This window comes from Enhydra lutris, unplaced genomic scaffold (genome assembly GCF_002288905.1).
Source record: "Enhydra lutris kenyoni isolate GAN:26980312 unplaced genomic scaffold, ASM228890v2 scaffoldscaffold25, whole genome shotgun sequence".
NCBI lineage: Eukaryota > Metazoa > Chordata > Mammalia > Carnivora > Mustelidae > Enhydra > Enhydra lutris.
This window is the reverse complement of record NW_019154109.1, coordinates 8,846,152-8,873,354: the sequence shown is the minus strand read 5'-3', so window position 1 is coordinate 8,873,354 and position 27,203 is coordinate 8,846,152. Positions and strand designations below refer to the sequence as shown.

The following is a 27,203-nucleotide window of genomic DNA, read 5'->3' as shown; positions in this document are numbered from 1 at the left end:
CAACATAGGAATTTAAGGGGGCACAGACATCCGAATTGGAGTGGGAGAGGAACCACAATGAGAGCCAAGAGGTGAAGGGATGTGTGAACAGGCAGAACTGCGCAGCCCCAGAAACGCAAACCAGAACCCGGTCTTCAGATCATCTTGGGGACGAGGAACTGGGGAAGATGAAAGCCGCCCACTACTCTCAGTACCAGGACGCAAAGGGTCGTTTGCAGCCAGCAGGTGGAGCACAGGTAAAGATAGAGTCCTCTCAAAGTCCCGCATGCCCCTCCTCTGGGGTTTGAATTTGGCTAGGGGAGGACCTGGGGCGTCCACTGTTTGAGTGGACTGTTGTGAGCCAAAAAAAATTTTTTTCACTTCGTGTCTTAACTGCCTGTTGGAAAAAGTATACTGTATGTGTATCTCATCACCAATTTTAAAATATGTTAAGTAAATCCTCTGAGGTTTTGTAGGAGAAGGGTAGCTACAAACGATGACGAATTTTATCCTCCTTTCCAACAGGGACAGTCCTTATTTTTGTCGACTCTTCTGTTTCACCAATGAGAACTTCTAGGGCAGTGTCAGAGGAAGGAAATGACAGGCTTGTGGACACTTTTACTCCATTCATGATTCAGTCAAACTGTGTCTAGGCCCTTTACCCATAAATACCATGGCGTCAGCTGATTTAGAGACAAGCTGGGCTTCATGCGGTTAAGAAAGTGCCCTTTTATTCCTCATTGTTTTAATACAAACAAACAACAAACCAGAAAAGAAGATTGCACTTTATTGGGTTGAATTGGGGGAGATTTTTTTTGTCCCCTGGAATCACAGATTGGGCTGCTAGTTGGTATTTACCAGGGCCCTGTCAGCTTTCGTTCCTAAGAAACGGGGAATTCAAAGGTTGAATGATGGGGAGCTTTCTAAGTGACCTACTTAAAGTGCTGAGGGCAGGACAGCACCACTCAGCAAGATGCGGCTCTGGAAGGAGGCAGCATGCCGGGTTGGGCAAGAGGAAACCAAGACGTGGGGTTGCCATTTTATTTAAAACTTTTAAGGAAGGTGCTCGTTGCCAAACATTAAAGAGCTCCAAGAGTCATTTAATGGTAAGATTGCCAAACAGAACTCCACTACAGTTGATTAAAAAAATTTTTTTCACAATTTTCTATGGAGAAAGACGTTCCTGCTTTCTCTACTGATATCTCCCCTCGTTCATACTGATCGTGGAAGTTCTTCCTGATAGCTGATCTGACTCTTTCTTGCTGAGTGAGCTAAAAAAAGTCATTCCCCTACAAGGTGAGTGCAAGAATTTCTGGAGAACAGCACCCCCTTAAAGACCTAGACCTCACAGGGCCACCTTCGTGTACTCTACCGGCTCAGAGTCAGCAGGCTTTGCGAAAGTCCAGAAATTGGGTTTGTGGCTTTTTGGATTGACGTTCACATAATCTGTGGTTTCCTTGATGTTTTCATAGTCCAGGGAAGATTCATTTTTTAGTTCTTTGGTGGCAGAAAAGACCACTTGTGCATAATTCATATTCTTCGTGGCCTTAGAGGGGAGAAAAAGCAGAGGCATGGGGGTCAAGATTCCTACAAGGGTCAGAGGAGGGGGGAACCCCAGGACAGAAATCTCACTCAAGGAGGCGTGGTTCCCCCCCACTCAAGCTGGAAGGGAAAGTAGCCAGCTCCAGGCGCCCGGTTGGAGAGCAGGGAAGGGGGAGTTGGAGAAGACTGCCTGGTGCTTCCTGTCTGTAGGGGATTCATGGGTTTAAGGAAAGATGTGGGGACTGAATCCCAGTGAGGTCAGGACTCAAAGGGGACTTTGGCTCAGTGACTGGGGTACGGGGAGGAGGAGATGACCCATTTGATACTTGCCTTTTTACAACCCGCTCAGACCCCCTTTTGTGTGGATGATCTGTGTTGCCGTAAGCCTGCCCCCACCCCTGCCCATCCCCTAAGGATGCTGTAAAGATTCAAGAAGCCTGCCTTCCCTGCTCCCATCTCTGTAGCTGGGGCAGCCTGGGTGGTGCTAAGTCTTGTGCAGCAAGGACCCCAATGGCATACGACAGGCTGGGCTCGCTAGGGGTGTCTGTTACCTGGCAGGCTGGAGACGAGCTGCCTGAGCTGTCCGAGCTGTCAGAGCTACCTGAGGATGTGTCGCTGTCGTCTAGGGAGAAATAGAAACTGTTCTTCCAAGGAGAGCCAGGGGGTGTTAGGAGGGGATGGACACAATGGAAAGAAGAAGGAAACAAAGACAGGCAGAGCCAGCCTCACAAAGCCAAGTGGGGAAGAGAAATACAGAGCCCCCCTAAAAGAGAAAAAAGGAATTGAAGAAAGGTGGGGGAGGAAGGACCCCCAAAATAGTCAGGAATGCACCCAAGAGTCCCGGCACCACTGCTCTGTCCAGCTCCATCTAAAACCAGAAGCTGATACCCCAGGGCTGGGCTGTGTCAGGAGGGGTAAGCAGAGACACGAGGACACAGCGCAGCCCCTAGCAAACAGCTCAGCCTCCACAGTGACCTCACCCGCACAGGCTTTGATCTAGACCCGCCACTAGCTGTAGGCAGGTGACATCCCTCTTTGTGTCTGGTTTTGCTCCCCGTGAAGCAAGAGGGTTGGATGACACCTCCCAGGTCCCTGAGATCCAAAGCATCGCTGAGTCTCTGGCCAGGGCTCCGGTGAAGCTCTCGGGCCAGGGTCCCAGCGACACCAGGGCCCCTCCCCTCCCACAGAAACACTGAGTTCACATGAGTGCTCTCTTCTGGTCCCCACAGGCTCTTATCTCAGTGCCGGGGGAAGCCTGACCACCAGATCCCTCCAACTGAAAAACTAAAATTAGATGGAGCAAACGCAAATCAGCCAAGCGATAAACCATGAGAAACAGTGTGATCTCTGGGGAGTGAGTAGAGTGGGGCTGTGGTCTTGCTGTAGAAGCAGCCATTTCCACTGTGTGAACGGTGGCCTGGTGCGTCTCCCCAGCCCTGAGAGGAAGCAAAAGGGTGGTGTCCCTGTTGGTTCACTCGCCAGAGGGGGATGGGGATTTGAACCATTACCAAGACTCGTGTTTATTAAAACACCCGGGTCCCATGGCCAGAGGCCGGCAGAGGCGGTTGACATCTTGGCCGCCCCACTGACCGGCGCCATAGTATTACAGAGACAGAACAGAGATAGCCCCAAACCCCTTCTGCAGTGGCTCACATTGGACCAAACCCAGACCCACACAAACCCAGCGAGATGGGCCCCATGTGATAGGAAGAGCAGCTTACTGTAAAAGGTAGGCTTGGCAAGGCCCTCCCTGAGGTGGGCGCAAGAAATCCTCCAGTGGGGGGTTGGGCAGACGGGGACAGAGCAGAGCCGCTGTAGGGCGGCTCCCTGGGGGCCCAGACAGAGTAGAAGAAGCTTTAGGACAAGTTCGCTCCCTCCCACCCCCGCCTCTTCCTCCCCATTACTCACGCCTATAATGGGGCTCAGACACAGAGGTGCTGGGAGTCTTCTCCTTGGCAGGAAGTGGCTGATGGTGGGCAGGGCTGGGGTTTGGGGCCTGGAGCCTGGCCCCTTTCAGTAGCCGCTCACTCTCCTTGGCTAAGGGGACAAGGCAAGGGTCAACAGTGGCAGCTCTAGATTAAGCAAGCACACACTGTCTCTGAGCACTGCCCTCAATAGGGCAAAAACATTTAGAGGGACCTCTTCAAACCTCAGGCCTCCATTCAAAACCCTGCAGCAGCCCTCGCCTAGTTCAGAGTACAGGCTGAAATCCCAGCCTCCAAGGACCTCCATTGTGTCACTGTTCCTCTCAGTTCCAGCCACCTTGGCCTCTCTGCTCCTGCTGTTCGCTACCAAACACCCTTCTGCCTCAGGGCCTTTGCAGATGCATCTCGATCCCTCACTTCCAGAGGTTTATACTCAAATGTCAGCAAGTCAGTGTCAGTAATGCTGGCCACCATCCCTTTCCTATCTCCTTGCCTTGCTTCATCGTCTTCTTTCCTAGCATTCACCATAATCCAACACGTGTGTGTATTACCTGTTTATTTGGTTTGTTGTCTGTTCCCCCCATGAATGCAAGTTATAGAAGGACAGGGAATTTTGTTTTGTTCCCTGTTGTAATGAATGAACGAATGGCTGGAGGGATGGATGGCTGGAGGGATGGATGGATGGATAGATGGAGGGATGGATAGATGGATAGATGGATAGATGGATGGATGGATGGATGGATGGATGGATGGCTTGAGAAGCCTTTCATTATTTACTTCATTTATTTCTTTATTTTAGACTGCCTTTATTTTACTTTCCCTAATTATAATGTCATCCCAGAACAGAACTTCTCTATTTTCCATCGTGAATCACTTCAAGAATGTAAGCTAGTCTCTTAGTCCAGTCATACCCAGAGCCATGTTTTGGCCACTGAGTCCTTTGGCAGTGATGAAGAAGATGAGTCAGATCCCGGCTGAATGAGCCCACCCCCGAGAGCACTGCTGGAGCTGGTCTCTGGGTAGAAGGTCTGGATAGTGGAAGGACTGTGGGCCACCATCCCCAACCAGAAACAGCTCGGGTCAGAGTGGGGAATTACCCAGTAAGGGGTGATCTGGCCAGTGGATTCTCAAGTAGGTATTCCAGGGGTGTTCAGGGGCTTGTCTTGCTGGAGGCTCGGGGACGGTCCCTACAAGTGGCTAGGAGGGAAGGGAATGCAAGGCCACTTACCCATGTGCCTGCTGAGCAGGTAGCCGATGGCCGCAAAGAGGCAGGCCTGTAGGATGAGGGACACCACTGCAATCACTAAGCCCTGCCAGAGCTTCATGTCTCTGTTGGGACAGGAGAAGGGTCGGAGTCAGAGGCTGCAGAGATTCTAATAGAGCCACACACCCATCCTGGCCCCCAGCCAGAGACAGCCATTGGTTGATGCTGTGTGTCTCAGAGCCGGTGCCTTTGCCTCTCTGGGCAGCCAGGGAGGGTGGTGTGCGTGCTCAGAAGCTAGCTACACCTGTGAGTCTGATTGGAAAACCCCACTCACTCTGTCAGCATGATGGGCTTGCAGGGCGGCCGCGGGTCGCCAGTGAGGCTCGGGCTCTTCCAGGGGCAGAAGGAGGAGACGTGCGGGGCACCAGGCTGGGCACCTGGTCTGCACACAGGGCACCCGCAGGACCGTCCAGGAGAAACGCAGGAGGCAAGGCGGCTGCTAGGAATCCGGGGCTCTACGCCCCAGTTCCCCTCAGGCAAACTCAGCTGCTCAGGGGGCCACTGGCTTTCCTCTCCCCAGATTGCAGTTTCTGAATATACAAAAGAAGGAGTAACTAGTCGTTAGGTATTTGTACCCAACAGCGGGTGGCGGGGTGGAGGTTGTGGGGCAGGCACTGGATGCCGGCCACAGCGCTGAGCCCCCTCCTACCTCTTTCACGCGGCCCAGGGCTGAGAGATTGTAAGACCCCCCGTCTAATAACGAGCTTGTGGGATTCAGAGAGCAGAGGGACACAGCTGAGGTCATGTAGCCGGTACACGGCCGGGCCTAGCTTTGGGCTCTAAACTCAAGCCGACAAGTCCAACCACTGGTCCTGGCTCCCGGGGAGCCTGCTGCTGGAAGTGCCAAGGGTTCCACTCAAGCAAATGCAGCAAGAGGGAGTCACGGAAGAAACCTAGATCTTAAATACACACACATATGCACACACACTCACATGCACACCGGGTGCGGCTTTATGGGGCTTTAGGACCAAGACTCTGGATGTATGCCCACGGATATGTGGATTTTAAAAATCAGCGTATGCATTTCATCAGCATTTTGCTGAATATGGCATTTACTCTAAGACAAAGGCAGGACAACTTCAAAACTTTTGAAAGGATACTTACTTACACCATCCTGAGATGGGGCCACAACCCCCCAGTTGTCCTGTTGTACACTGTAAACCTTTACAAGACTTTTACTGTCATTGAGGTTTCCAAGGGCTAAGGGTGGTGTGGAAAGTCCTGAAAACTTTTGTTTTAATTGTGGTTCTCACACCAGGGCTTTCTAAGATCAGAACTGGGACCAAGAGTCAAAAGAGAGAGAAGGCCGTGTCGGGCAGGAAGATGTGTGGGGTTTGCCACGAAGGCCCCTCCAGGGCTGTGGGTGTTGGCCAGTTGGAAGTTTCCAGAGAGAAAATACCACCATCTTCTTTCACACAGTAACAAGCTAGTCCTTGGCCATGACTTCACAAGATCAAATGTTGGAAACAACACATATCCAATTTATTCATCCTACGTCCTTAACCCGCCCCTTTTCCTATATAATAAGTTCTAGCTACTTCTCCCGAAGGCGCCTAATATTACCCTTTGCTTTTCAAGTTGAATGCGGCAGGTTGCCTCACGAGCATCATGCGCTGGTTAGAAGGGGTTTGGGGGAGCGGGAAGTAGACACAACCCAGACGGGCAGGTGAGAAAACACCTCAGGAAGTTCCCAAAGTCCATAGACAAGTGCATAGAAAATCCAGTATTGCCCCCACTCCCTGCCCCCAGTGATCAGCAAACTCCAGAAAGAAAGCTCAGTTAAAAGTGACTAGTGCTGGACGCCTGGGTGGCTCAGTGGTTTAAGCCTCTGCCTTCGGCTCAGGTCATGATCTCAGGGTCCTGGGATCAAGTCCCACATTGGGCTCTCTGCTCAGCAGGGAGCCTGCTTCCGTCTCTCTCTCTGCCTGCCTCTCTGCCTGCTTGTGATCTCTCTCTGTCAAATAAATAAATAAAATCTTAAAAAAAAAAAAAGTGACTTGTGCACAACATAAAATTTACAGAGCTGGAAATAAAACACTAAAACAATGGAGATGAAGCAAAATGGGGGTTTTTCAGGAAAAGACAATGATCTTCAACGGGTCGGGGCAACTTGATTGAAAAAAGGCATAGATGAGAGTTTTAATGCCTTGCTCTTGACGTATTTTGGATAAGCCCTCCTAAAATTTTGACAGGTATTGATTTCTGAAGCCAATTCCAGTATTGATTTCCGGGGCAGCAGCAAAAGGGAGATTGGACTTTAACAGAGAGCTTTATTGAATCACAAAAGACGTGAACATCACAGGAAGGAGCTAGAAGCGAGGCCAGTGTGTCTGGGAAACCAACAGTGTTGTTCCAGTTTCAAAGGCGCTCTAGTGGTTTAGTATTGATTACCTCATCTTCAATGTCTCATTTGTTCTTAATCACAGAAATTATTCTCTTTCTTTCATCAGAGGGAATAGCCAGAAAGCCACTAAGGGCTGTGTTCTGAAACCACACTCGAATTTTAATTTTTTTTAAGGCTCCTCTCTCTCCTTATTTATTAAAAATTAAACAACCAACGGACATTTGTGGTGGAATTTAAAATGCAAATAAGCAAAACATTTCACAAAATCACCTGCATTTTATTCTGTAACATTTTCTACATATTCTCATAACTATAGGTACTCTTTCTATGTGCGCATGTAAATACATGTGTACACGTATACAATCTTTTCTAAACACGGCATCGTACTGATCGGCAGCTTTTCCGCGTCACTGAATGTATCGTAAACATGTTTCCAGGTCAGAAAAACCTCCGTTACAAAGCTCCAAACTGGAGGCCCACAGACCAAATTTGGTGCCCCAGTGATTCTGTTTGATGAGGTCCTTTCAAGACTTGGATTTGGAGACCCTGAGAAGGATATGTACTCTTCAGTCCCTGACTGACCCCTGAAGCCATTTGAGTGTGCTACCCTTGAGTTTGATGCTTCATTGTGAGTTACTACTATTCCTCTTTATCAGTATTTCTGAGCACTTTTTCTGAGCTCTAGCTCCAATAGATCTTTCATTGTTGTCTAGAACTCTTTTCCGCTGTGCTGGACATTTCGACATCCCAGGAGACCACCATCTTAATAGGTTAATGGGACAACCAAAATGACTGAGAAAGGCCCTACACATTTCCAAAAGCCCCACCCCGAGGCAGCAACTCTTGCCCCCAGTTGAGAATCACTGCATTAAATCAATGTTCCGTTGTTTTAAAACCGATACCTTCTTTTGGCTCTTTATATTAAATTATAATGCCTCTACTTCCTTCCATCGTTTTCATATATTACCAACATCTTACCAGCCAAATGACACACTGTACCTGTGCGAGGATCAAGCTTAAAGTCCAACAGATGTTGGATAGAGTCCAAGTTCTCTTCCCTTCCAACTGGGAATTATTAAACTTCTCAGTACCTCAGCCTCTGTACCTGTGAGATGGAGAGAATGACAGCCTCTGCCTCACTGAGTTCTTGTGTGGGCTTGGTGCATTATGCTGTTTCTAAAGACCGGTACACAATGCCAGGCATGGGGGAAGCACTCAGTGATTATGGTTGGGCCCCCTTGACAATTTGACTTGATTTTTAGACGTGACAGTGGTGGAAAGCACACCCATTCAGTAGAAATCGTGCTTGGAATTTTGAATCTGGATCTGTTTGCAGGCTGGCCAGGCACGGTGCGGTACCCTGTCTGATGCTGGGCAGCTCCCAGTCAGCTCTGCAAATCACAAGGGTCAACAACCGATACACTCATGACCCTGCCACACCCCCATACGCATTCTGTTGTTTGCTTTCAGTGCCGGGTTCAATAAGCTACATGAGATATTCAACACTTTATTATACAATAGGCTCTGTGTCGGATGATCTTTGCCCAACCATAGGCTAATGTAAGTGTTCTGAGCTCGTTTAAGATGGGCTAGGTGAAGACATGTTTGGTAGGTTAAGTAGAATAAATGCAGTTCAGGCTTCGGACGCTTTCAATTTGCAGTGGGATTATTGGGACCTAACCCCATTGTAAATGGAGGAAGATCTGAAACACTTCACCAAGATGGCGCCTAGAGTAGAGCTATTAGAATTGAGCCGGTCTATTTGAGGAAACTCAGGCACTCATGTTGAGTATAGTTTGAAGGTAAGAACTGGGACAGGATGAGGTACAAAAATGATGACAGATGTCATTACTTAAGTGGCTAATGGCCCCTAACCACAATGAACAGGTTGTTCCTTGGGGTCTAATTGCAGATTGCTGATCAGACAGTGGGCAAAAACATCTGCTCATTTGCACCCCCCCCCACACACATACCAAATAACCAGGAAATGAGCAAATTAGGGTAATTAGGTTGTGAAAAAAAGTGCCTGGACCATGAGAGAGTTTGCCACTGGCTCATCCCATCATCAAGATTGGGACTGTCTTGCCCTCTTTGACCTGCTGAGTTTTGACACGTGAACCAACACTAATGTAGCATCCAGCCAAGGACCTGCCAACCACAGTCCAGAAGAGTGCTGGAAGCATTTCCTCTGTTCACTTCAGGCCTGCCTGGAAATCCCAAGACCTCCGGGTACACCTGGATCCCATCTTTCTGCTTCCCCGTTCTAATGATAGAGGGGCCTTTAGTTGGTACAACCCAACATTGACGTGAAATAATAAGGACACACTGCATTCCTGCCTGACATGCTTTCTTTGGAGAGTCACTCTACGAAGAGTGGTTCAAAACAAGAGCACAATAGAAGATTTCTATGAAAACCACACGGATTGCAATAATCAATAATTGCTATCAATATAGTTAGGGCTTTATTGATTTTTTTTTTTTTTTGACAGAGAGAGAGAGAGAGTGAGCAGAAGCAGGGGAAGCAGCAGGCAGAGGGAGAGGAGGAAGCAGTGTCTCCACTGAGCAGAGCCCAATGACGGGGGACTCGATCCCAGGATCCTGGGATCATGACCAGAGCAAAAGGCAGACACTTAACTGACCGACCCACCCAGGCATCCCTTAAAAAGACTTCTTCTGCAATCTTCATTAGCTTATTTTTATTTATTTATTTTTTTTTTATTAGCTTATTTTTAAAATTAAAATTTTGAGCCATAGCATAGCTGAATGGTGTGGAGAGAGAACAAAGCCAAAGAGATGAGAGCGGAGCTTCTTCTCCCAGCCCTGCCACTCCCTCACTGTGGAACTGAGACAAATAGACGTCCTTTCTAGGCCCTGGCGAATGAATGGCTGGACACTTGAAAGTCCTCCTCAGGCTCTTTTGAGATCCAAGTATTCTGTTTTTTTAAAGACTGAAGTAAGGGGCACCTAGGTGGCTCAGTCAGTTAAGCATCTGCCTTCGGCTCAGGTCATGATCCCAGAGTCCTGGGATCGAGCCCCACATCAGCCTCCCTGCTCAGTGAGGAGCCTGCTTCTCACTTTGCCTGCCACTCCCCTTCCTTGTGTTCTATCTGCCAAATAAGTTAATGAAATCTTAAAAAAAAAAAAAGACTGAAGTAAGGAAGCGGGAAAGAGAAACAAATTTGGATGGAAATGGGATATTTTAAAAGAAAAAAATCTGTTTCCATTTTATAATATCATCCATTCTCCTCCACATTACTAGACTTTAATCCCCTAACTTAAAATGCACTTTGGAATAATCAAAAAAAGGAGGTAACGTATATAAGCCAAACTCATAATGAATAAAGCCACAGAAACAGAGGAGATCAAAAATTATGAGGTTACTAAGGTGTTTTTTAAAATGAAATCTCAATAAAAATAATGATTTCCTAGAAAAATATAAATTAGAAAAATTGATTCCATAAGGCACAGGAAACTTAAAGAGAACAAAATCAAAACAAAGTAACAAGAAAGACATCTGGAGGCAGAGTGCTATTTAGCCATGAAAAGCAGAGAACGGCAGTCAGCTTAGGTTCACATCCCCGCTCATTCCTGCATGAACTTTGTCTAGTTTTGAACTCTTCAAAGCCTCAGTTTTCTTATCTGTATGATGGGACCAATAATAACTAGTTCTCAGGTTTCAGTAAGTCAAATATAAGTGATACTTGCTTCTGAGGATGACAAGAGGAGCTACGTGAAGTACTTATTATAGCTTTTGTCACATAATGATAATAAGCATGCAATAAATGACTTCAGAGAATAGAAGCATTACTGGAATTAATCGACTCAAAATTTGTGTCCAAATAGTTTTAGAAAATGAGTTATTTTAAACTTCTAAGGAACATGTAATTTCCGTGCAATTTTACAGATCCAGGGCACAGAAAAAGATGGAAAACTCTGCCAGATCATGTCACTTATGAATACAGAAGTAAATATAAGATAATATCAAGAAGTTACTCCAGGGACATCCAGGAAGTCAACTATGACAATAATGAAAACTGGTGTTGAGTATTTACCATGCTCTTCTGTGCTCTCGCTCTGCAAGAATAGACATGATCCCGATTTCCTAAACGGGACCATAAAAGGCTTGGGAAGGGTGAACAATTTTCCCTGGTCCCCACCCCTCTTCCCCACAACCCCTCCCCCGCTGCTGGAAGAGCCGAACAGCAAACCAAGCTCAGCTCTCAATCATTACAGGGAACTGCCTGTTACAGAATATGAAGAGAGCATCAGTAAATGGAGTTTTTGCAATGATGATCTCCATAATATGCCAAAAACCATCGTCGGAGGAAGTCAGATACTCGTTTCTTTTTTCATAAGTTAATAAAATAAGAATATGAGACTTATTTCTTGCCATAATAAAGACTATCTCTTCGATACCAATAATTAACATCTTACCAAGCGGTAAAATGTTTCAGCGGTTATTTGAGAACAAGGATGTCTGCTGTAACCATTTTAAAAAATTAATCTTCGCAATTATAACTCTGGGAAGTTGGAAGTCCCTCCAGCCCCCAACCTCCAATAATCATAAGGGTCTGGAATAGTTACTGGGCAAGCTTGGGGACACTTTTCTATATATCATTCATCTAATTCTCACAGCCACTGAAGAGGGAGGTACTATTTTTTTCCTTTTCCTTTTCTTTTTTTAAAAATCCAGGTATAATTATTATTTCCGTTTTACAGAGGGCAAAATGAAGACAAGGAGAGGTGAAATAACTTGCTCAAGATGATAAGAAGAGTTAACAGGACTTGGTGCCCAGGCAGGCTCGTGCTGGAGCTGAGCTATTAACTGATACATGAAAGCAATAAAGTCATGGTTTGGGGCAAAGGCAAGTCAAATTCATCCTTATTTGCAAAAGACGTGATTATATACCTAGAAATCCCCAAAGAACTGATTGAAAAAGTAGTGGAATTGATGAGAGTACTTGAGAAAGTCCTGAAGGCACGATAATATTCTAAAATTATCAGTTCTTCTCCCTATTATATCAGCAATAACCAGTTAGGAAATGGAATTGCAGGGAGGGAGAACCAGGAGCCTCAGCAGCCATCACACCAGATAGAGCTGAGAATAATTTGAAGAATAATTTGAAGAAAGTGATAAAAATGTACTGAGATATCTAAAAATTGGGGCATCCGGCTGGCTCATTCAGGGGAACACAAGACTCTTAAGCTCAGGGTTGTGAGTTTGAGCCCCACGTTGGGTGCAGAAACTTAAAAATAAAATCTTTAAAAAAAAAATAAATAATTAAAGAAGACATAAACTAATAGACACATGATATTTCAGATTGGGAATCCAGAAGACTGAAAAAGATCACTTTGAAATGAATTTGTTGGTTCTGAATAACTCCAATCAAAACTACAGTGAGAATTTTTTACAACTCCAAATCAAATCTCAAATTTCCCCAGGGGAAAAATAACAATTGAGAAGAGCTAAAACATACGTGAAAAGGAATTGTGACCAGGCAGGTTCCTGACATACCACTTTTTTTTTTTTTTAAAGATTTATTTATTTATTTGAGTGAGAGAGAGAGAGAGATTGAAGGAGAGAGCGCAGGGGGAACAGAGAGAGAGAGAGAGAAACTCATGGAGCTCCATCTCACCACCCTGAGATCACGACCTGAGCCCAAACCAAGAGTTGATCGCTGAGTCAACTGCATCTCCTGGGTGCCCCCTGACATACCACTTTTTAATTTTTTTTTTATTTTTTAAAGATTTTATTTATTTATCTGACAGAGAGAGAGAGAGATAGCAAGAGAGGGAACAGAAGTAGAGGGAGTGGGGGAGAGAGAAGGAGGCTTCACGCTGAGCACGGGGCCCGACACGGGGCTCTATCCCAGTACCCTGGGATCATGACCTGAGCCGAAGGCAGACGCCTAAGGCCTGAACCACCCAGGAACCTCCTAACATACCACTTTTAAAGGGTGGTGTAGACTTGAAAAAAATTTGCTAGGATGTATAATAAATAAATCACAAAAGTGGCTCACAAAGCAGTGGGAGGAAAGGAAAGTGTCATTTAAGAAATGTCACGCACAGGGGTGCCTGGGTGGCTCAGTGGGTTAGGCTGCTGCCTTCGGCTCAGGTCGTGACCTCAGAGTCCTGGGATCGAGCCCCGCATCGGGCTCTCTGCTCTCTAGGGGAGCCTGCTTCCTCCTCTCTCTCTGCCTGCCTCTCTGCCTGCTTGTGATCTCTCTGTCAAATAAATAAATGAAATCTTTAAAAAAAAAAAAAAAAAAAAAAAAAAGAAATGTCACGCACAGAATAATGAAGTAGCTACCTATAAGAAAAACAAAAAGTAGCTTGCATCCAGATGGGATGTAACAAAATAATTCCAAAGGAATTAAAGAAGTAAATATTTTCAAGTAGACATTAAGTAGAAGGAAATGGATTGGATGTTCACATATTCAGTAATAGTTTTTAAATCCTACATGAGAGAAAACTTTCTCAGCTTATATGCAATGGAAGAAATCACAAAGCAACAGGAAAAATAGATTTGACTCGAAAATATTAAAACTTCATATGTCTAAGTCAAATAAACAAAATTTAAAGGCAAATAGATAAAAGCACTAGAACGAGCGTGTGCTATGTATAACTTTAAAAGGTTTTAGATTTTTTTTCCCAAAAATTCTTAAGAAAAACCTTTACACCCCCAATTGGTAAATGGGTAAAAGGCATGGAACAATTTACAAACAATCGAGAATGGGACCAAAGCTGCTATTACAAGGTAGTCTTACCCACTACCAATTATAAAAGTGAAAATGGGAAAATATTTCATTGAAAAACAAAGATTAAATAAATCACGGTGAAGGTACAGAATGGAATGTTACACCAACATTTAAAATTACATTGAGAAAAAATTAATCTGGGGAAGGAGTCTGTTCCATGAAGATATATCATGCACTTATATTTAGCCACATACAAAACGTATTAAAAATATTAAAAGAATAAAACCTTGTACAAAAAAGAACATTTTGGGTCATTCAACTCTTTTGTCTTTTACATTAGTTTAGTAATAACCCCCAGTCACCTGATTCAGTTCATCAAATCTAGAATAGTTCATTGACAGTAATTTTGCATATCAAATATAGATTTGTTCACAAATATAAACTTATGGAAATTGAATCAGGGATTTCATTTAAATGTACTTTGTTTGAAAAGGGGAAATAGAAGAAAATATACCTAAATGTTAACAAAACCGGGTATTGTGGGTGGTGTTTAACTCTTTATACTATCTGTCACTGTCAAAGTTTTCTGTAGTTAACATATCTTTTTTCTAATCAGAAAAAGAATACTTTTTAAAAAAAGATTTTACTTACATTTATTTATTTGACAGAGAGAGACACAGCAAGAGAGGGAACACAAGCAGGGGGAGTAGGAGAGGGAGAAGCAGGCTTCCTGCTAAGCAGGGAGCCAGAAGTGGGGCTCCATCCCAGGACCCTGAGATCATGACCTGAGCCGAAGGCATACGCTTAATGGCTGAGCCACCGAGGCGCCCCAGGAAAAAAAATTTATTTACATAAATTGTATCTTACTATGTTAATAAAACATTGAGATATTCAGCTACATGTGTGAGTTCCAATTAAATATATATTGAGTGGTCTAGGTGTGTGGCTCTGTGTGAAATAGTCTGATGGACAGGATGGAAGGGAGAACGCCATCTGAACATTCAAAAGCTCTCATTGTACCTGAAAAACCAAGACATTAACATACAAAAAATCGAAAAGCAGAAGAGACATCACAACAAAGTTGGATGAAGGCACGATGTCTGTAATATGTACTGCCTTGGAGGAAAAATTGATCCCCATTCCACAGAACACTCAGAGAGGAGTCAGAGTGGGAACTTCGAAGAACAGGCAATGGATGATGGAGAAGGAGGGACAGGGCAGTCCAGCGAAATGCGTCTGTCAGCCCTGACTGCAGGGGAAGCCACTGTCTTCGGCAGGCTTCCACACAGATTTGGCCGCACGTAAATAAGATACTGTGTGAGAAAGCTGGATTCACTGTAAGGCAGCCTTACGGGTAGGTACAGGCAGACGGTGAGGAGTAGGGACTTGGTGGCCAGATGGCTTTGGTTTGGAATTTCTGCTCTGACCTTCCTGGCTATGAGTTGCTTTCTCTCCCTGGGCCTCAGTGTTCTATCTGAAAAATGGGGACAGCGCCTGTTTCATTTTCTTAACTCACACACATTGTGGGGGCTTGTTATATGCTAGCATCATGCAAAACACTTTGCATAAATTACCTTACTATTTTTTATTTTTTGAATTTTTTAAAAGGAGGCTCTGTGCCCAATGTGGGGCTTGAACTCAGGATCCCAGATTGAGAGTCACGAGCTCTACTGATAAGCCAGCCAGATGGCCCTATAAATTATCTTGCTTAAACATCAGAATAACAAACTTACAAGGTAGCTACTGTTGTTGTCCCAATTTTACATACGAGAAAACCGGACTTTAATCCCCCACGGAGAGGACAAAATTCAAACCCTATTTTGGGGACAGAGCCTTCACTGTACTGCACACAATATTTAAGAAGGTTAGTCAAGTGCTGCATATAGAGGTTCTAAACAGGGAGGGATCCTCAGAGCCAAACAGAGGATTGAACACAAACCGGCTTACCTATTACAATGCACCCATTTCTAATGGGCCCTGTAAGAAAACAGGGCTCCCCCATGATTTTTACTTTTTAAATTTTTTTTTAGAGATTTTATTTATTTATTAGAGATCACAAGTAGGCAGAGAGGCAGGTGCGGGGGGTGAGTAGAAGCAGGCTCCATGCTGAGCAGAGAGCCCAATGGGGGGCTCGATCCCAGGACCCTGGGATCATGACCTGAACTGAAGGCAGAGGCTTTAACCCACTGAGCCACCCAGGTGCCCCTCACCCATGATTTTTAAATGAGAATTATAAGCAACCGAAGATACGAAGCCATATGGTCCTGGGAAGTCCTCAGTCCTAAACAGTCCCTACTCCCATGACTATTGCCATGTCCATGCACCAGCAGACAGAGAAGGTCAAAGTATCCAACAGTGAGAAGGGAGGAGTGAGGTCTGCGAGACACCATGGGGAAGGGAACAACAGAGAGTTAGGGCATCACCTTTGTCCTGGGCATCAGAAATATCTTCTCTGGATTCCCTCCAGCGCTGGTTACCATGGCAGGGGTCTCACCCCAGGAGGCTGGGACATAATCTGGAATGAGAAAGGAGAACCCCGACCAACTCTCCAGCTTGGTGACTTTGCAAATTCAGCTGCCTCGGACATGTCACTTCTTTCTGAGCCTCAGTTTCTCTGTCTAAAACCGAGGTGGGTGGTGTGCTAAATAGATCCAGTTCCGATGTGTTGTTGTTCTAGAATTCCCTGAGTGTAACATGGACATAAATGATGAGAGACTCAAGTCAACCAGAAATAGCAAGTCTGAGTTTCGCCAGATTTGCCGCATCTCTGGTAATACACATTTATAGGGACAGGCACAGCCAAGTTTTAAGTAAGAAAACAGATTACTCAAAATCTTGAATTCGTAGTCTGGGGGAAGGCATTTTCTATCAGCAATTACTTGAGATCAATGCAACCTGAATGCAACTTAGTTCTAAGCCTAAATCAGCAAGTACCTGGAGAATCGCAAGTAACTTCAGCAGTATTCATAGATTTGTTTTGCTGGCCTCACAGAACTCCCAGTAAACTGAAAGGGCCAAATCATTCTGTCACGTTTTGTCACATTCTGTACACACCACAATTCAAGCCATTTATCTAGAAGAAACACTATTTAACCTTGGAGGAGCCGCTCAACGTCCCTGAGTCTCAGTTTCCCCTCTGCTAATTGGGAAGTCAAATGTCTCCCTCCTAGAGTTTACCACAGGGGGTAAGTGAGACTGTGGAAGCTTCCACAGTTCCTGCCTCATAGTTGGGTCTCAGGGCCTGCCACCTATGTAGTTTAGTCGGGCGAGGGCCCCTGGATTGGTTTATGACTCTGCTCTTGCCATCTCTAGATCCTTAATCATTTTTTAACAAGGAACCCCAGATTTTCATTTGCCCTGGGTCCTGCCAATTGCACAGCCTATCCCACTCACTGTATCGTTTTGAGCAGAGTTGCCACGGCTCAAACAACAAGGTCAGTATACAGAGTGAGAAACAGGTTGGCCCATCACCAAGTCCTCTGTGAGCGCCTCACAGGCACTCGTGAGCCCTGCGCCTCCTGAACTCCCAGAGGACGGCTCTAAGCACGATCTTGGGCGCTGACGTTCTCCAGAAGCTTTTCTTTCCCTATTTGACTTCTGTCAAGTCACTTAACACCTCTGTGCCTCAGTTGCCTTAACTGTAAGAGAAGCTGTTAATAAATAGCACCAGCATCTTCAGGGTTGCTGTGTGGACAAAATGAATTTGTCTATGTAAAGCTCTTAGGACGGTTCTGGGTGCAGGATAAACTCTACGTAAGGGTCACGTATCACTCTTTGCCGTTGTTCCAACTTTCCTTGTGACGGTGTGCAGTCTCTGACTCCCACTCATAACGTTTTCAAATTGCCACCCCAGTCCCTTCCCTCCACATATGCCAGTCTTTTGCAACTCGGAACAAATCTTAAAGACAGTACTCCTGCAGGGAGACATTCTCTGGGATCGAGTTCCCCATTGACTTTATAAGAATGATTAATTAATAGCTATTATTGATGGAACGCTTCACTAGGCACCAAATGTACTACTTGTCTGTTATCCTCAGAGCAACGGTGGAAGGTGGGTGGTTGTACACCCATTTTACAGATGGAGAAACTGAGGCTCACACAGGTTTAGCAGAGTTCCTTGGATCTAGCTCTGTCTGGATCCAAGGTCTACGCAGCTTCTAGCCGGAGCTCTGATTGCCACGGCTGTTACTGCACACACATCTTAGGTCTCGGGAACAAGAGACTAATGTCCATCAAGTACAAACCGTTCAATCTTAGGTCCACTCCAAGCCGAATGCAAGTGAATTCCACGCTCTGCAATCCCAGCACACAGGCAGAGAATCCCCTCCGAGACCTCCACACTCTGTGTCACAGACACACACTCTTCCAACTAATTTAAAAATCCACCTCCCCAGAGGCTACTTACCGTGGGACCACAAGCAACGTCTGACCCCAGCTTGTGTTTCAGCAACGTCCTAATGGAAACAGCGTCCCCACCAACCCCCTCCCCCCCGCCCCCCGCCAGCCCCACCCAGAAGCTTCTCGGTCATTGGAGGTCAGTCACACATGTTTCACCATTTCCAACTGGGCGGGGGTAAACTGCTCAGAGATTATCATCTAGCTCCGTTGCGGAGAGTGGAGTGAAGCAGCAGATAGCACTTTCTATCTTTCTCTGCAGGGCTCTACCCCGCTCCTCTCTGCAGACGGTTTACCGTAGATGGAGGAGATTAGTAGTTTCTTTATCTCCATGTGAACTCACATTTAAATACCACAAATACGCACGAGGCCTGCTAGCATGGAAAGAGCATTGGAGTCAAGAGGACTGGGCTGGAGTCCCACCTCTAGCATTCACTTGCTGCATGAGTTCTGACAACCCACTTTCCCATCAGGTAACTCCTGCTCTTCCTCTAGAAAATGAAGAAGCAGGTCTCTAGATATTGGCAAAGGTCCCTTCCAGCCTGGCCCATCTTTGAATCTGTGTGTGATGTGGCCCTAAATTAAGGGATTGTGGATGGGATATAGGGCAATGAATGAGGACCATTTTGCAAGGATAATTTCTTTGCCATTAAACCTTAAATGACACCAACCTAAGACACTTGTCGCGGTTTCTGTGATCATACCAGGAAGGCAAGGAAGGTCAATCGCAGGCTTTCGGTAGGTCACGAGCTAAACCCCCTGAGATTTGGTAGTGGAGAACACATGAGGGTGAAATGATCTTACTGTCAAACAAAGAAAGCAGAATTTTATAGGTCTCTGGGATGTCACCTCCCCGTTCACGACAAATTAATCACTGTAGAATCATGGCTTCAGAATCAGATATATTCAGATTTAAACCCTGCTACACTACTTGATAGCTGTGTGACTTGAGGGAAGTTGTTTAACCTCTCTGATCCTCAGTTTTTTCACTTATAAACATGGGTTAATAATATATACCCAATTGGGGCGCCTGGGCGGCTCAGTGGGTTAAGCGGCTGCCTTCGGCTCAGGTCATGATCCCAGGGTCCTGGGATCGAGCCCCACATCGGGCTCTCTGCTCAGCGGGGAGTCTGCTTCCTTTCCTCTTTCTCTGCCTGCCTCTCTGCCTACTTGTGATCTCTGTCAAATAAGTAAATAAAATCTTTTAAATTATATATATATATATATATATATGTATACCCAATTTTTTGAAAAAAAAAAAACTCATAAGTTTGTTTAAAGTTAAAGAATACAAATAAATAGGCAAAACACTTAACAGAAGCTCCTTTCTGGGGTAAACAACAAATGGCAGTGATCTATCTTTATATTCTCTAAAAAGGTTAGAAAACCTTCCCTTAGGCTGAGTCCTGCTCAGTGTTTTATGGTCCTTGATGTATCCTTGGCTCACCGTGGAAATACATCTGTGGCTGGAGCCGCCGTTTTCTTCCCTTTTGCATGAGTTGTGTTAAGAACATAGAGCCCTGTTATCAGTCAAGATTGAAGAGCCCACAAGAGTGATTTCCTAATGAGGCTCTCCACACCCTCCCAGTTCACCTGCCAGTGTCAAAAACACTCCTCTCCGCTCCCGTCTCTGCCGCGACGTCTAAGTAATTAACTTGAGCTACAGTTAACTTACGGGGATCAAGGTGAGTCTTGACTCTGCGATTACCCTTGGGCGTGAACCTGGCGTAGCTACGGCGGCAGCCAGAGCTGTGTAAGCTTCACGCAGCTCTGTGCTTCTGTGTGGACCACTTTTGGACCAGAACCTTCCATGATGCCACTCCGAGGCTCAGAGTGCCGTGTCGCTATTAAGGATCTTTGAACGGGACGTATTCGGGGTCCTCTGTGTGTGCATTTTCACTAGACAGTGAAGCAACCGCAGAAAATCCACTTGACTTGGAAGTCGGTGCTCTAGAGATCCGAGGCATTTGACTTCTCTGGACTGCATTTTCCTCATACAGAATTGGAGGGAGTTTTGACTAGATCACCCATGACTTGGCTTTACGGAGCCAAGTACGAATTATTGAGGGTCTCTGTGTCCTGGGCGGCCAGAACTCCTTCTGTCCCTGTGCTTTAGTAGGTTGGTGGCATGGAGAAGAGAGGGACTAAAGCCAAGTGCTCTGTTACACGTGCCCGGGATACACCAGCAGCTCACACACCCCCTAACCTGACGGCAGACACCTGCCGAAGAGAAGCTGAGGATTCACCCACAAGGGCACTCAGCCTGCTCCTGCCCGAGGCCACTGGGAATGGGTTCCTCACATGGTCCCCCGTCCAGGGCGCGTCTGCTAAACCCCACATGATATGGCCCTCCTCTTTCTATTTTGAGCTCGATGGACTCCAGCCCCAAACGCAGGATCTGAAGGGAGATCAGAACGGTGATAAAAGAAGTCATAACATCTGTAACAGCAACAGGAAGCTATTTTTGATAGTTTATCACCTGCTGGAGTGGTTGATGGACGTCGATAACACGCTTTCCCCTACCCTCCCCGGGGTTCATAAGACCGCATCCCTTCCAAAGCCCTTTCCCCATGCAATGCCTCCAACGGCTGCAGGATACAGGGTGTCCCAGAGAACACAGCTACTCTCTGCAGGAGAAACTGTTTTCTCTCTCCATCTTGAAGGGAGGAAAATGGTGTGTCAACAGGAGTAGGGATGTTCTGGCAAAGGGAAAACACCTTGCTCGCTAGGCAATCACCCTAATAGATTTTCCCCTACTACTCCCCCTGCATACTTGCTTTTTAAAAATACTTTTCCAAATTGCTTTCCACATTATAACAAAAGAGCTTTCAAAATCCACAGTTCTGGTTATGTCATCCTCTGCTAAAAACTCTCCTGCGGCTTCCCACCACACTTAGGATGAAATCCAAGATCTTGAACAAGATCTATAAAGCTCGCACTGTCAGGCAACTGCCTACCCTTTTAAAGCTGTATCTTGGATATTTGCTTGCTTTTCTCTTTTTGCCCTCTTCGAGGCCCCCTCTATCCTCAGGGTGTCTGCTTAAGGGAGTTCCTCGGTGCCTAAATGGTATTTGTGCTATTTTTTTTAAAAAAGATTTTATTTTTAAATAATTTCTGCACCCAGTGTGGGGCTTGAACTCACAACCCTAAGATCAAGAGTTGCATGCTTACCAACTGAGGCAGCCAGGTGCCCCTTTGCCACATTTTTTTTAAGAGATTTTATTTATTTATTTGACAGACAGAAATCACAAGTAGGCAGAGAGGCAGGCACAGAGAGAGGAGAGGCAGGCTCCCTGACGAGCAGAGAGCCCGATGCGGGGCTCGATTCCAGGACCCTGGTTTCCTGACCTGAGCCGAAGGCAGAGGCTTAACCTACTGAGCCACCCCGGCACCCCTTCACTGCATTTTTAATGGCTACCTAATAGCCCACCTTGCCGGTCTAACCCTAAATCTCAAACCATCCCCTGGGTCATCTACTCAGTTGTTTCCAGTGTTTTTACTATTGCAGATAACACCATCACCGTCATGGATAACTTTGTACACACAGACTTTTTTACCCCCCTTAGTTCAGACTATTTCCTTAGGATTAAGTTCTGGAAGTGAATATCTAAGTCCAAGGAAAGTGCACTTACAGTTCTTGCATCTTGACCTTCTGCTTTCAGAAGATAAGTTCCACTAGCAACATTTGAGCGTGTCCATTTATCTACAATCTAGAGAGCAATGAATTATCATTTTTCAGTAATGATAGTGTTACTGCCACAAGGGTTTTATTTTTTTCAAATCTGCTCACCACTAGTAATAAAATGTTTTGCTATTTATTGAGCACCAGCGACTGTACCAGTTGTTTCCCATACATGAATTCATTTAATCCTCACAACAAACTTACATGGAGGATCCCGTTTTAAAATAAAGAAACTGAAAACTGGGGAGGCTCTCAAATTCAGGATCGTTGTAAGAAACAGAACCAGAATTCACATTCACATCTTTTATGATTTCAAAAGCCATTTGCTTTATGCAGTATTTATGTGCCTTCTGTATGCCCTAATGGACTTTGTGCATCGGGGAGTAGGTCAGCGTGCCACGAGCAGGGTGCTGCGCACAGTCCTACGTTCACATGACCGAGCATACGAAGCACCCAGCCCCAGGCCTTTCCAGAGTCCGCGGTCCACAGCCGGGAGCTTCCTGCCCCCGACCACCCCCCCACCACTTCTGCCCTCCCTTCCAGCTGCAACTTTTTGTTGACTGGTGGTCTCATTCCAAAACCCGAAGCTTAACCTCAGGGACAGATGCCCAAAAATGCCCACCTTATAGAGTTGTCCAAGAATCAACGAGTCCATGTGAAGTACTCTATGAACGACAAAACACTCTGCAAATGGTATGCTGTATTATCTTTTTTTCCCCCCTTGCTTTCTAAAAGATTTTTAAATTTATTTTAGAGAGAAAGAGCTCATGGGAGGAGGGGAGGGGCAAGGGGAGAGGAAGAGAATCTCAGGCAGTCTCCCTGATGGCCGCGGAGCCCCGATCTGGGACTCAATCCCAAGCTGTATCATCTTTCAAAATTAACCTGCGAGGAAATGGAGAGTGCCAGCTGCCAGGGGCCGGGATGATGCAAAAAGTTCTAAAATTGATTGTGGTACTAGTTTCACATCTCTGTGGATACACTAAAAACCTCGTGCGTGTTAACAAGTGAATTGTATGGTATGTGAATTCTACCTCAATAAAGTGCCATTAAAAAAGAATTCTAGAAAAGACTGAGGGCTTTCCTACGATGGCCACTGTGTTATTTCCTCCCAAACGGCTCTGCCATTCATTCATTCTGCGGGTTATTTCTTGATGGTCTGTGATGTGCCTGGCCCCGTGCCAAGCACTTGGGATACAGAGTGAAGAAGACAGACATGGTCCTCGCCCTCAAGTGATTGGGATCACGGATGTCAGAGAAGAAATCGCACAGAAGGGGGCTCCTGGGTGGCTCAGTTGGTTAGGCGTCCAACTCTTGATTTCATCTTAGGTCATGACCTCAGGACCTCAGGATCTTGAGCTCGAACCCTGAGCCCACTTAAAATTCTCTCTTACCCTCTCCCTCAGCCCCACCTTTCTCAAAATATAAAAATAAATAAATAAATAAAAAGAAATCACACAAAGGTGTGATGAATGCTGTGTTCTGGAAAGTTAAAAGGAGGCAGGGAACAGGCAACCGAGGGGCTCATCACATTCTCTGGTCAGAGAAGCCCCAGCTTCTGTCTGCCGTTAGAGAGGCAGACTTCCGTGGCGAACAGGCTGATGTTCCTGAAGCCTTTGGGAGTAAAATGAGAGGACAAAGGTCCTGAGAGAGAGGCCCCAGGGGCTCCAATATCAGGTGGAGCCTGACCAAGAGATCCCAAAAGCACAGAGAAGACATAGCAGGAATGGAACGGGAGTGCACAGACACCAGGCCTCAAGGAACATCCACCCAACACGTCGGAACCCCCAGCTGTCCCCCAACTTTCCTTGTGCAATCAGGATTGCCCCAGCTGGTGTGTTTCCAGGTGTCGATGAATTTACTAGATCTAGTTTTCAATATTCCATGCCCAGGAACATATTTTCATAGTGTATTAGTACAGTACACTTTTTTTTGCAAAGCCTGAAGTACATCCTTTTCTAAAACAAGAATCCGTTGAAAATGAAGGACATTCCTTGTTAAGTTTGGATCTTTGTATGTTGTATTCTTTCCTCCATCTGGGGTAGCCTACCTTGCACACAAATTTTCTTCCACTGTTTTGTGTCTATTTTAGCTCCTCACTTAGATGATCAGCTCCTAAGGAAGTAAAAAATTGGGAATCATGCGATTTATTTATTTGCTGATTTCCTGCTTATGAGGAGCTGCTGCTGAATGATAGTTGAGGCACGTTTTCAAAACAAAAGAATATGTGTTAATGGATAATGGCCAGTCCCTTCTCATGATGGCAACACAGTCCTGCCAATCTAGTTCACTCAACTAATCAATGAGAAACAACTTCTGATAACATAATCAATTGTAATAACCAGTTGGTAATTCTTCACATTTTCTATAGCATCTTTTAGTTTATAGAATATTTTCATCTAACATCATCAGACAGCACCTGTTGAAGTAGCCATTAGTATTTCCATTTTACAGATGAGAAAGCCTGGACTCAGGGAAATTAGTTTATTTGGCAAAGGCTGAGCACAGTAAGCGAAGGGCTGAGATGGAGAGCTGACAGTGGTGACCCAAGGGAGTGGTGCGGGTGGCCTTGGGAGCATCCATCCCCGAAGCAGGCGTTAGAGGGCTGCGTTGTCTGCAGAGGATTTTAAAACAATAAAACAAATACAATACAATACAATAAACAATAAATAAATAATAAAACAATGATAATAAATAAATAGAACAATAAAATAAAACAAAAGGCAACCTAGTTTTTATTATCACCATGCACCAGTAATTCTGGCCTTTTCTATCCTTTCTTAGAAACATTAAGAGAGGAAGTAAGCCTCATGTCCGGTCACAGAGAGATTTCTCTTAGGACTTTGCAAAGTATTTCATGTCCTAAATCCCTGTCCTTGTTAAAACAGATACATTTTCTTTGAGGGTTTTCAGAGCCTTGCAGGATTATGCTTTTCCAAAAGAAAGAACAGTTGCCACAACGTCTAGAAGCTACTCAACCTACTTAACAGAATTTCCCAAGAATCTTCTAGAAGATCAGCATCCATTCAGTCACTCAGCAAAATGCTCTGAGCAGCTCCTCAGAGATGGGCAGGAGTCATGGGTGTGGGCGGAAGGCGAAGAGAGGAAGGCTGTTGAGCTGCGGACAACTTCTGCGGATGAGCTGGAGGACTTTGTCTTAATGCCCAAGACCTGGATCTTCTTAGAGCACATAACTCATTTGCCCTCCAGGCTTTAGCTGGAGATATCCAGAATTCTCCCATCCAAAGGGCAGCCGTTTCCTCCGAAGTCATAAATGTTGATTTAGTACTGGAGTCCTAGCTATTAGCCCATACCTGAGAGGTTTCCTGGAACCTAGAATTATCAGCTCTAAAACTAGGACAGTCCCCAGCAAATTGGGATGGTTGGCCATCCTTTGTTCCAGGAGCTAAGATTTCTTAATGACTATTAAGTGTTCGTTTTACTGGTGTTAAAATCACCATGGGCCCCAAGATTGGGTCCGAGAAAGCAGAGCAATGTCTTCAGTTTAGAGATCTATAGGAGCCAGCACGGGGCGGGGGGGGGGGGGGCGGAGTGCACATGGGCTCCAGGAAGACCTTAGAGTAGGATTTCTGAAGAGCAATGCTGCTGAAGGATAATTCTAGTTGGGGGGAAGGGAGGGCAATGCATCATGGGATGTTCCACAGCATCCTGGCCTCTACCCAATGTATGCCAGTAACACACACACCCCACCTCATTGTAACCATCAAAAATGTCTCCAGATATTTTCAAATGTCCCCTGGAAGGGGAAGTGAACTTTCTCCCAGCTGAGAGCTACTACCATAGAGAGACGTCTCATGCTGTGTCACTAAGAATTTGGAGTTGTCACAGACCAAGGCTGGTAGAGGGGGTGTCCTGGCTTCAGGCTGAGCAGACACTCCATTTGCCACCATGAAAGTCTAATGGCTTCTCTGCACCCTCCCTGGGCAGAAGCAGAATTAGCCTGGTCCCTGGGGTCTCTCTGTGCCACTGCCACCTGGGCAGATGTCCCCTTATACCAACTCTTCCCACAGGTGCTATAAGGAATATTTGCTGTCCTATGGGATGCTCCTTGGGGAATGAAAAGGAGTTTAAAGGCCACTACATGACCATTCACAGAATACATTACATATTGAAGGCTCTGAGAAGTCCTGCAATAAAGAATCCTGTTTAAATGTTACAAGCCAGATTGATGTAGGGGTCAATCTGCCCATTAAGATTTAAATACTATTCACTCAATATTCTAGCTGTTGGTTCTTTGGAAACTCTGGGGCCCTCCCCGAGATTTCTGAGAGTTTCCAGAGGGTTTGTGTTCTCACTTCCAGCTCTGAGTTCAGCCTCCCCCCGACTTGTCCAGCTCATTCATATAGCACCTTTTACCACTTCCCTCTTATTTCTGCTCTATGCTGAGCAAGAGGCATATTTCAGTCCCCTTTTCCCTTCCTCAGAACACCTACACCAGGCATTGGTGTGTTCAGCAGGCTTTCCTGAGGTCTGTAGTGGTAGAAGTCTTTTATCTGACTTTAGCCCCACCTTCCTCTCAAAACTTTCGCCATTATCCCCCCTAACTCATGATTCTCCCAGGCTCCTCCACCCCCACCCAACTCACTCTCACTTTATGGTGCAAACCATCTTGACTTTCCCCTCCTTACTTGGCCTTAGACCTTCTTTTGCACTTTTGCCTTGTTAATGGGTCACCGCACACTGTCCCATACAAACTACAATACTTCAGAGCGAAAGGGGATCTCATAAGAGTGTCGCTGGGACAGCGGGTGTATGCTAGGAAAATCCCCGGCCCACCAGGGCACGAGATAAGCATACTGTCTCTGCTGAAACAGAGGGCTCTCTACTCCTGGACTTGCCCTTGACTGACACAGAAAAGGTGGCAGAGGGTTGGAAATGTCAGTGCTTCCTCTCTACCTCCTCCACTCCTCTTCCTTCCTTATGAATGGAATGGAGCCATAGGACACGGTGTTATTGACATAAACCAGGCCACCTCCCTCCTCTGAAGACAAGCCGTGGCTTTCATCAGCTTTGGTTTTAAGTGAAACTTTCTTTTTCTCCACTACTCTTTGCTTATTCATTATTTCCCAAACTTATTTGGTCCTAGATCTCATTTAATCTCTCCATCCCTACATCGATTTATGTCTCCTACAACTAGAAGGACACACTGTGGGGGACTCTGAGCTCAGAGGCAGGGAGGACTGTCTACCTTGCCACTTAAATCACCTTGGGTGACGACAGGGTTAGGGTGACATGAAGATCAGGCCTGGGGTCCAGGGGTCCCCCTGTAAGTGAGGAGAATGCTGGAGATCCACAGAGAAGAGGAGTGGGAATACAGAGAGTAGTACGTACAGCCAGAGGCACAATCCCTCCTAAA

General features: G+C 45.7%; 1 protein-coding gene across 1 annotated transcript; it reads right to left on the bottom strand.

Annotated features, from left to right (window-relative positions):
• Window positions 1-1,324: 1,324 nt before the first annotated feature.
• Window positions 1,325-4,995, bottom strand: LOC111150939 (chromosome unknown C1orf186 homolog). The gene is made up of 5 exons (XM_022508634.1): window positions 4,985-4,995; window positions 4,675-4,775; window positions 3,430-3,558; window positions 2,073-2,143; window positions 1,325-1,525 (listed from the first exon to the last, which is right to left on the bottom strand). The coding sequence occupies exons 1-5, from the start codon at window positions 4,993-4,995 to the stop codon at window positions 1,325-1,327; spliced, it is 513 nt and encodes a 170-aa protein (XP_022364342.1).
• Between the last annotated feature and the right edge of the window lie 22,208 nt (window positions 4,996-27,203).

Bases quoted from the DNA above. Each gene is read 5' to 3' on its own strand.
- LOC111150939 (XM_022508634.1), bottom strand. The intron at 2,144-3,429 runs GTGAGTAATGGG...ATTTCTCCCTAG, and splicing joins GTCTGAGCCCCATTATAGGC to ACGACAGCGACACATCCTCA. The intron at 1,526-2,072 runs GTAACAGACACC...CTCCCCTCTAAG, and splicing joins GCTCGTCTCCAGCCTGCCAG to GCCACGAAGAATATGAATTA.